Source organism: Sinocyclocheilus anshuiensis, unplaced genomic scaffold (assembly GCF_001515605.1).
Source record: "Sinocyclocheilus anshuiensis isolate Anshui unplaced genomic scaffold, SAMN03320099.WGS_v1.1 scaffold1518, whole genome shotgun sequence".
In the NCBI taxonomy this organism is placed as follows: Eukaryota; Metazoa; Chordata; class Actinopteri; order Cypriniformes; family Cyprinidae; genus Sinocyclocheilus; species Sinocyclocheilus anshuiensis.
Window position 1 is genome coordinate 135,124 of NW_015548194.1, and position 11,201 is coordinate 146,324.

Consider the following 11,201-nt stretch of genomic DNA (forward strand, 5'->3'; position numbering starts at 1 on the left):
GTTTTTTGTTTGTTGTTGTCTCATACTTTTAGATACGCTGTTATTTGTAAATGCTACTGCTTATGTTAGCTTTTAATATATGGTTTTATCTTGATTAAAGCTTTAATACAGTACAGCAACCGCATGCGCGTTCATGTTTAATGCTTCTCATAGCTATGTGAAAATAAGAGTATAATTGGAACAGTTCATTGTTGGAGCTGAGCTGAATGAGAGAGAGAGAGAGATGCAGAGCAGGGGGATGCGAGGAACAAGATTAAGAACCACTGCTTTAGAACATTGATTTTGAAACTTGTGAATACGTTAGAATCGTTAGAAGACAGAATCGCGATTCATATATGAATAGATTTTTACGTGCACCTCTAGTTTTCTCTTCCTCTTCTCTAAAGCAGCGCAGCATGGCCCCGCCCCCTTTGCTGCCTTTTCCCGAGTGCGGGGTTTATCTGGGTTTGTGATGTCACGAACCCGGGAAGTAACTCGTTGTAGTCCCTACCAGCCGTTTTTGTAGGCATTAAACTGCCAGAATTTTAAAAGACGATATCTCCATTTGCATTGTACTTTCAGCTTCGTAACCTTGCAGATATTGTTTATGCTCAAACAGCAACATTACACACTAACTAACGTTAAAAAAGTGAAATCACAATGAACCACCCCTTTAAAACAGACTAAACCAGTGTTTCCTGAAGCTGTCAGGGCAAAACACAACATGATCACATCCAACCATTCACACACAATCAAGTTTTGATTTTATTTGCATGTGACGGAAGGCTTTCCGAATGACATAATTAGTTTATGGCTTAAAATATCCCGACACTATTCAGATCTGAAATGCGTGTTGATGCTGGTGTCTCAAAAATCTGAGAGGAGAGTGGCTGCCTTTGTTTTTCTACTAGTTATTCAGATTCACTCAGCTTTTACTGATGTGTGAGCAGATCTTGTGCTGGAAGTGGATGTGAATGTTTTTCATGTCCTCTCTTTTCCCAGGACTCTGAGGGAGTGGATATCATGCTGGGAGTGTGTGCAAACGGTTTGTTAATCTATAAGGATCGTCTGCGGATAAACCGCTTTGCTTGGCCCAAAATCCTCAAGATCTCTTACAAACGCAGTAACTTCTACATCAAGATCAGGCCGGGAGAGGTACGACTGAGCAAAAAACTGAGTCTGAGGCTGATGACAGTCACTGTGTCTGTAATGCTGATATTGATAAAGTGATTTATATGTGTGTCTCAGGCCGAGCAGTTTGAGAGCACCGTCGGCTTCAAGCTGCCGAACCACCGGGCCGCCAAAAGAGTTTGGAAAGTCTGTGTTGAACACCACACCTTCTTCAGGTAAACATATCAGCAATACAACAGAGTTTTTGGAGATTTGAGGGGCTTCAGGTGGCTGCTGCCTCACAGAACCTGAATCTATCCTGTGTGAGTGAGTGTGTGTGAGTGAGTGAGAGAGTGTGTGAGTGAGTGAGTGAGTGAGAGTGTGTGAGTGAGAGTGTGTGAGTGTGTGAGAGAGAGAGTGTGAGTGTGTGTGTGTGTGAGTGTGTGTGTGTGTGTGTGAGAGAGTGTGTGAGTGAGTGTGTGATTGTGTGTGTGTACAGGTTTTTCTATACCGGTGGGGCCTTAAACCTGAATAAACCTTTTTTTATTGCAATAAAACCCTTTTCTCCAGCTGTCGGTTGCCTTTTCTGCCACTTTGTGGACTGATGTCAGTAATGGATCACGTCACGACTTGATTTGGAGAGAAAGAGATAATGGGTGTCTGAGCGCATATGTAGAGACGGTACTGTGTGTGTAGTGCGAGTCCTCTCAGCGCTGCTGTCTGTCACTCTGTTCACAGGTTGGTTTCTCCTGAACAGCCCACCAAGACCAAGTTCCTGACTCTGGGCTCTAAGTTCCGCTACAGCGGCAGAACGCAGGCGCAGACGCGACAGGCCAGCTCCCTCATCGACCGGCCCACGCCCTACTTCCAGCGCACCTCCAGCAAACGCATCTCTCGCAGTCTTGATGGAGGTATCGCACTTCATTTGCTCTGTCTGTGTGTCACAGGAACACTTGGCCATTTTTCCAGCTGAAGTGAAGCATGAGTTCTGCCTCACTAAATGAAAACGGCTAGTCCCGTCCCCGTTCGGTGCTTGAGTCCGTGTTGTGTCAGGCTGATTGTGATGCTCAGACACAACAATGTTTTAATAACCCTTCACATGTTCAAATCTAGTTTTTCTTGACACATGTGCCCTTTAATTGGAATTGAAATTATGGGCTGGGCAATATAGCTTTTGTATTTATACCTTTTTAAAAATGATCTCTCTAGATCTTTCCAAATTTTGATGATATTCAGTATATATCTTGAATATCGATTTTGCAATTGCTTTCTCAAAATTTAAAAAGGTGATTTTTTTTTTTGTTGTCGCCCATGGAAAAAAGTACAAATTGTTTATTGCAAAATCAGGGCTAGTTAAAAAAATATCTAGACATAGTAATCTCTTACTGCTTTTTTTCTGAATCACCAAACTAAAAAGGAACAGGAATAAAAATAGGGTACCACTGTACTAATATAACAATATGAAATACAAAAATATGAAAATTATACAAACTGCAGTCTTTCTTACCAAAAGCTGTGGTTGCTGTAACAGCAAAAAAAAAAAAAAGACAAAAAGAGACAAATAAGATAAAGCGAGAAAAGAGCGCTCCCTTTAAAATCACTGAAGCTGTCTATCACTTAAGCATTATAATCAATGAATCTCTTATTTACTTTGTGTTTAGATTGTTAGTTGAGACACGCTAAATGAAAGCCTCCAGTGTTTTGAGTGTATTGAACAGATGTGCAGCTGACTGACTAAAACACATCTGATTGGTGCTCAACAGAAATGTCTGTAATTGGCTATAGTGGTCAATGCTTCACAAAGCTTTGACGCTCTTCACAGAGTGCAAACACATGCACAGGAGTTTAAAAGCAATGGCTGTCAGAGTTGTGGGACGAAAAAGGGGTGTTAGATTGACTTAAGTGTAAGCTGAACCTTTAATATTCAGCAGAATTATCGCAATAATATCCCTAATATTTGATGTATAGCCCAGCCCAATTTGAAATACACTTAGCAAAAACTGGGTGCTAAAATAATTTATTTTTGTGTAATATTTTCATACATATAAAGTGTTGCCTGTGATGTGTGTTCAGGCCGTGGTTCAGCTCTGTGTGTATGTGTGTGTGTGTGTGTTTGTCAGTGCCCTCACACAAACACACACAGGAAGTCTTTTATCTGCTGCCACAAACTCTTTGGTCTCTTAGAAAGGCACTGAGGCGCAGCGCCTGTTTTTCTTCAATACAACATGCCCAAATCTCATCTGTGCCCTCAGAGGAGCAGAAAACAAGCGTGACGCAGCGTGTTTGTCAGTGAACTCTTCGCACTTCCAGGTTATGAACTCTTTATCTGCAGGAAATCTCCCAGCGGTGAATGAGGCTCTTCAGCTGAGGTGTGTGTGTGTGTGTGTGTGTGTGTGTGTGTGTGTGTACTAGTTTAACCTACATTATGGGGTCCAAACTTGGGTAGTAAAACCTGAAATCAGCTGCAGCAGTCCTCCTGAAGAAGACTGATTAATAAACACTAAATAATTGATATGTAAAAATGCAGATATGTTTCTGTGGGGTCTGCCTCAGGGTGAAACACCAGCCCCACCGTCATTTGAGCTTTTCTTAATAATATAAAAACTCAGTTCAGTTGGACAGCGGACCCTTCAGCTCTGAACTGAAAGAGTTAGCTCCATGATAAATGAGTGACCTACACTGAGTAAATCACCGCTCCTGTGAATGGGGCTTCAGTGTTTATTATGCATGTTATTCACCTCTTGTTTGTCATGATTTTTCTCTCTATATGAATGAACCCTGATTGGTTTTTCTGCGGTTTGTCCATCGCTGCTGTTCTCGTGTCCCGATATGTTTTCTGCTGAGGAGTGATCTTGTGTTGTATTGTTGTGTCCGTGTGCATGAATAGATGTAGCCGCATTGTCCCGGCTGTCTGCCGTGGACAGACACAGGAAATGAGGGACATCTGTTTCCTGTCTGTGGAGCGAGCAGAGATGAGCTTGAAGGGTTTGAGAAATGAGGGTTTTATAGGCAGAGCAGAATGAAGCACAGAGCAGTGATACAGCACAGAAAGAGTCAGCGTCAGGCTCCACCCCCAAAGTGATCATACAGGTCAAATATATACAAAAAAATATGAGCTATATTTTGACCTTTGAACCCTCTTGACGTTGCAGCAGTTGACTTATTTCGCATGTGTTTTACTCACTCAGTTGGCAACGTTTTTTTTTTTGTCCCAAGGAAGGTCCAATAATTCCTCTTGCAGAAACAGAAGTAAACGCCCACTGCTGTGATTGGCTAACCTCGTCTCACTGTAGCCACGCCCTCACGTACAGCATGTTGTGTGTTTTGATACTGGAGATGGCAAGCTCTGTGATAGAGCCATATATGTGACCCTGGAGCACAAAACCAGTCATAAGGGTCAATTTTTTGAAATTGAGATGTATACATCATCAGAAAACTGAATAAATGAGCGTTCCATTGATGTATGGTTTGTTAGGATCGGACAATATTTGGCCGAGATACAACTATTTGAAAATCTGGAATCTGAGGCCCGAGATGGAAGAAATTGCAACAGTCTGTTTTCAGTGTGGGGATTGCTTTTGCTTGCTTAATTTCTTAATTTTCAGTATATAGTTTTTGAAGGACTACTGTTACTTGTGTTACAAAAGTCGCTGCGGCTTAAGTAGGTTTGAGAAATTACATTGTTTCTCATTCATTTGCCAACAGTTGGTTGCAACTTTCATGCTTTCATGCTTGGTGTTTTAATAGCATTAAACGCTGGTTTGACATTTATTACAAACACACTGTAAAATAAATACGAAAATAAATTCAAAATAAATGCGCTGACCTGCGTTTCCTCAATGTTTGGCACTGCTGTGTTTTATTCTTTCAATAAAAGCTTTTGTGAAAAACCAGCAGCATGTTTAGAATAATTCACAAAACAGTCCGTTGTGACGTGTGAACAATAAATGAAAACTTTATCTTTCAGTCGCTCAGGCACGTCATTAAAAATAAACCTCAGCCATGCATTTCTAATGCTCGGATCTTTAGGAAGGCTATGTAAAGTTTTCTTTTTCCCACTGACAGAACAGAGTTCAACGGCCTTACTCAACAGTGTGATCCAGCGTCAGTATGGCTCTTGTGATTGATGACACACTCATGTTTTAAATCGTGAGTGGAGATTGTAAATGCATGCGGGCCGCTCCCCATCGATTCATGTGCAGCCGCTATGAACACTGATGAAAGCATCTGAGAATCTGCTTTCCCAGCTCCTCTCCATTAATATGACCCCGTTTTTCCTCCTGCTGGGAATCCAGTCAGGGCTGTGTTGTTTTAATGATGTTGAGATCGCCCCCTGGTGGACGCGCGGGGAACTGCGTGTGGCCCAGTTCTGCAGCGTCTCAGAGCTGTCACAGAGTGACCTGATGAAACGGACGTCCCAGCAGCGCAGGCTACATTAGCCTACTTTCACACAGATCAATCCAGGTCATGCCGATGCGGAGCGGGAGCGCTCACATGTTCTTCTGTACTGTCGGATCCATTATCCACAGGCTCCTAATGGAGAGCAACGGTGCTGCTGTGAATCTCACGGGGTGTAGTGCACGTTTGAGTGTTAGTACTCCATTTTCAGAAGTGTGTAGTGCATTCGAGAACGCTGTCCCATAAGAATGCTTACATAAACCATATCCAGATTGTGTGTGTGTGTGTGTGTGTGTGTGTGTGTGTGTGTGTGTTTGTTGTCTTTGGATGTAAATGTCATTTGACCTCAAGGGCTTTAGAGTCCCAGCTGAGGTTTTGGCCATGTTTGGAATGAAATACTGGATTACTGCATACTGTGCAGTGTACTGTATAATACAGTGTTTTTTTTAGTATATGAACGCAACATTAAATGTTTTAAATCGTAGCGTATGCAATATTATAGATGCCTGAGCACGTCACATGTATATTTAATTCGGGAAACAGGAACAGTTATGTTTATTTTACATTAAGTCAAATTTGTGTTCCTTAAATCTTGGAAATCTTGGAAATCAAGAAAGAGGAAAAATCTTGGCTGATATTAATTCTGCTTCATTCTCTGACTGGGAATGGAAGTTGTATTAATAATAATGTGTTCTCATTGTACACTACATGTTTTGGCAGATGTAGTTGGTAGTCTGGATGCACTGTCACAGAAATCACTGCTTAGTGCAGAATAAAGCCGGACCGTAACTGTTTCTCATGGGGCCTGAGGTCATTTCAGCATTTACAGAGTGTATATATAGTGACTTTATTGCCATCCAAATCCAGTGTTTTTCTCCCAATTTCTGACTAAATTACCTACTGTTTTTGACAGACGCCAAGGTCGTGTGGTCTTTTAACTGCCGTCCGAATCCACATCTCTGAGTTTACAAGAAGGGATCGATCCAAAAGTCATTTCGTAAACTATTTTTGACCGCTGCCAAGCCCTGTAGAGTAACTGTTGCTCTTCTTCAATACATACGCATGGACGCTTTCATTGCTCAAATGCTGGAAACTGCTTAGAAGAATACTACAGTGTGAGAACAGCGAGTGCGATCTTTAATGAAGAAAAGAAACGAGAACATTCTCTAAATTAGAGCTTGCACAAATTATTATTTTACTAGTCAAACATGTAGCTGGGTCAAATGTTTAACTTCATGTAAATAAGAGTTTGCATTAAATAATTTCAACTAATTTCCACATTTTTTAAATCACGTGCATCATAGTGCTTCAGTTTTTCCTAATTTTTAAAATAGGATATTTAAATAATCAAATAATAAACAGGGTATTATTTTCATATTAATAAATAAAGTATGAATTTATTAATTGTCCAAGCACTAACAGACAAACAGCTGTTTACAGCTGACAGTCATGTGACTGATCATGTGAGCAGTAGAGAGTAGATTTGTATTAGAATTAGTTAAAAATTATTTTCAGTACAAAATGTATGCCACCCTGTTCCAGCTTAGGTGTTTATTAATTGATTTTTAATAAGCATTAATGATTTTTTTAAACCCAATGTTTAATGATAAATATAAATGTTTAGTCATACAGTGGCATCTGAGATCACTGCGTTTCTACTGATTCTTTTCTAACTGAATTCAGAATTCTTCAATAAAAATGAAAGAACTGACCAACATAACAGCTTGAGGAAAAAGTTTAATTGAAAAATAAACATGAATGTGAGAAGGTCTTATTTACTTACATTTGATTAGTCACCTGGAAATAGTGCACATCTTTCATTTCACTGTTCAAAGGGTTTAAATGGAAAAAAAAAAGTCTCAGATATTCTCTGTGTTCTCTGACAACACTGTTTAAAGATATGAACGAATACTGGCTAACGGTATGCTTCTGTGTGTGTGTGTGTGTGGCGGCAGCTCCTGTGGTGAACGTGAGTGATTACAGTCAAGCTGCAGGTGCTGGAGAAAATGGCCCGGCTCTGGAGCTCAACTCCGACTCTAAGGTGAGAAAGACCTCTTCATCATCTTCATCACAGTCCTCAGGTCTACAGGAGGTGCCCTGGAACAATAACTAGCTATTACTCCTGCTCAGATGTTAAACGTACAGATCCACTCGTACTGCAATGAGTTTCTCTCTTTAAAGTGAAAGTGAGTGACTTAAAGTGACTCACTTTAAGTCACTCATAAACTTAAACTTAAAATTAAGTCACTCATAAGTCACTTTAAGTCACTTCATAAACACTCTTAGGGTGTTTTATGAAAATACTTTCTTTTTCCCCATTTTTTGTATTGATTCTGGTTTGTTTTGTAGAAATGATAACTCCGAAATGATGCTAAGCCTTGAATCATGCTGCCTAAATGTTTTGTAATACACTGGGATCATCCTCTGTTTGGAGGCACACACATACACGGCTCACTCCGAGTCCAGTTCTTGAACAATACTCAGAGAAACCCAGCCCGTACTGTACGCCTCGAGTCAGTCTGCCACCCAGATGTGACATTTCCCTGCCCGTCAAAGGCCTGTATTCATGGCGTCCGTGAGCCCTGAAGGAGCGCTGGCATTCCTGCCGCAATGTGTATGTATACTGTATGTATATATATATAATTTGTTAAAAAACAAAAACAAAGCAAATTTATTTCACAAAAATTAAGTCAAGACTGTTAAGAATGTTTAATACTGAATAAACAGCCTATAACGTAAGGCTATTAAATAGCAGTCCCAAACTAGTTTTTGTAAATACAGTTAAGTTGGTTTGAGCCACCAGTCATTTAAACATATACAAAATGACACAAAGTGAAAATAACGTGGTATTTTTGGGTTATGGTAACTGTTGTTTCCTATAGCTCTCACATGAAGAGAGTCTTTCACAGACGCCCTACACGCAAGCCAATGGAGGACTGAAGCACTTTGAGAACTCATCCTGTCTGTGGAACTGCCCTCAAATGCACACAAACCAACTTTGTGACAATAACAGTGTTATCTAGCCCATTATTGGCTGTTTCCATGGCGGCCGACATTCCACCCCTCTGCTAGTCACCGGCCTGTTCGTTAGATATGATGTAGGTCCAGCCCACTGAAGAGCTCCTGATTGAGTTACTCTCGTTTAGGACACTGAAATCCAGACAGATGCCTCTGTGTTTCTCTCAGGGCGTTTTCACACTCGATCTGAACCAGAGTTCGCTTTCTCTCCACTTCTCTACGCCATCGATGTGAATACTGCTGTGACAGCGGTTTACCTGTGTAGCCAGGTAATGGCTTCTTGTTGGGTTTTACTACCAAAACTTGCATCTCTCTGCAAGAGATTCAAAGAATAGAACTGTTCTACTTACCTAAGAAAGTCACATCATTACTTCTGCGGTTAGCGTGATCAAATTAGGCCAGATTACTTACTGACTGAACTGTACTGGAGTCCACATGAACCAAACTCAAAGATTGGAATGTGGTTCTTAACCAAAATAATTGAATTCTGACAGCTAATGACCTCAGAAATATACCACAATGCCCTCACGCCATTGGTTTTACTACCAAAACTTGACACAGATCAGCACTTGTGGACTTGCAAAAGATGCATCACTAAAGGCTGTTTCTGTGGAGATGAGCAGCTTTATAGTTATTTCACATTTATGTAGCGCTTTATATAATACAGGCTCTTACACATTAATAAACAGGAAAATTACTATGTTTTAAATTCACCAATTAACAAATTCATTTTCAGCTGTAAAGCAGCTCTACAGAAGACAAAAGTGTCATTCAGCTCAGTTTAGATTCAGTTCAGTTACTCTTTCAGTGTTGGAGAGTCCAGTCGACCCTTCGCAAAGACCCGCCCCCTTGTAGAGCATCAGTTCAAGCAGCACGTGAATCGGTCATCTCTTCCTCATTACTAGTTACAGCACTAAATGAACATCAGGAGGAATCTTGTTTACACACCGTTTTTCAAGTTCAAGTCCACCAACGTTAATCTACTCTCCAGTCTGGTTTGTTTGTCAGACAAAATGGCAGATTCGGCGTTACGATTGGTCAGATCGCCTGTCAATCAAACTCAAGGCGAAGGGTCAATTATGAAACAAGTTCACTTCAGCTCTAAAGCAGCTCTACAGAAGGCAATGTCATAAATCAGCTCAGTTTAGATTTTACCATCCCATAGTGGCAATGCAGTTAAACTAGTAATATTACTGGATGTTAATATTTTTATACTAAAGTAATGCACCATCGATAGTTGTTTAGTTCAACAAATTAGTCCGGATTGCTTTTAAACCAACAGTGAGCCGTAGCCCAGACACTCTTACACTCTCATTGAGAACCGGCCACTGCAGAAAGCACATTAGAACATCGAGCGGACTCCACAGCCCGGTGTGAAAACGCCCTCCTCTTTTCTCCTGAGCTTCTGCTCCAACACTCTGCCAGCTTATGTTGTCTAATGCAGTGGTTCTCAACTGGTTTTGCCTTGGGACCCACGTTTTCCCATGGTCATCAAGCCGCGACCCACTTACCATATATATAATTTGTTAAAAACCAAAAACCAAGCAAATTCTTATATATTCTTATATATTTCACAAAAATTAAGTTAAGACTGTTAAGAATATGATTAATAAGGAATAAACAGCCTATAAGTTAAGGCTATTACATAGCAGGCCCAAACAAGTTTTTGTTAATACAAGTAAGTTGGTATGAGCCACCACAGTCATTTAAACATATACAAAATGACACAAAGTGAAAATAACATGGTATTTTTGGGTTATGGAAACAACAGTTACCATGGTGAATATACAATGCTAACATGAACTGTTAATGAAACGTGGAAACTGCTTCTGAATAGAATGAATATCATATTTTCATGCAAATCCTTTCCAGCTAACACACGCAGTACCAGTTATGTGATTTATCGGTACTGTACACGCGTTGCATGCTCATAGTTTCTGTGCTTTAGTGAAGTGATATACAGCACAGCGCCACGTTTGCGTGTGCTATTGAAGAGTGTGCGCTACGAGCACGGTATAACATCTGGCAGGACAGGATAGTTCGTTTCTCCGAGGTGAGAGGCTTTTTATTCCATAACAAGTTATGAAAATAACGATAGAATAATGACACTGACATTAAACCTGTCAACATCTCATCTGACCGCAGATACTGAATCGGGACAGCGCATTTTTCTCAGACACTCTTTACTTAAACTGCATCTGACAGAAGTAGGGTTGGGTATCGTTTGAATTTTATCGATTCCGATTCTTATCGATTCCTAGTTTAGATTCCAATAAGATAAAAAATCCAATATAAAAAAAATTAAGTCAAACATTTAGATGTCAAACATTTATTCTGTCTTTTTACAAAGCATTCTGTTGCAGCTGAATAACACGAGCAAAAAGCAGCAGCCTACAGAACACTGCAAGAGGAATTTAGCCCATGCTTTAAAAAAAATTACCACAGCAAAAACAACTAGATTAATATAAATTCCAAATATTAAAATGTTAAAGACAAGTAAACAGTCAGTAATGAGATAGGAACAAACAAATCAATTAGCAATATCATAAATAAATACAACTGAACAAAATTTCAGGTACAGAAACTGTATTAAAAGTTTAAAAACACTGCATAGTTTTCTTTTCATAAATAAAATATAGATTAATCAATTAAAGTTATTAAATATATTCAGTCAAGATCAGTGAATGATTTTCTTT

At 39.9% G+C, this 11,201-nt stretch overlaps 1 protein-coding gene across 9 annotated transcripts in view; it reads left to right on the forward strand.

Moving 5' to 3' along the window:
- The window catches only part of LOC107653142 (band 4.1-like protein 2), a 96,179-nt gene that overhangs the window by 73,599 nt on the left and 11,379 nt on the right, over positions 1–11,201 (forward strand). For all 9 annotated transcript variants that reach the window (XM_016439786.1, XM_016439782.1, XM_016439779.1 and 6 more), the window contains exons 10-13: positions 982–1,134; positions 1,228–1,325; positions 1,828–2,000; positions 7,443–7,528. In XM_016439786.1, the coding sequence (XP_016295272.1) occupies positions 982–1,134; positions 1,228–1,325; positions 1,828–2,000; positions 7,443–7,528 (510 nt within the window). The remainder of the gene's footprint in view (positions 1–981; positions 1,135–1,227; positions 1,326–1,827; positions 2,001–7,442; positions 7,529–11,201) is intronic.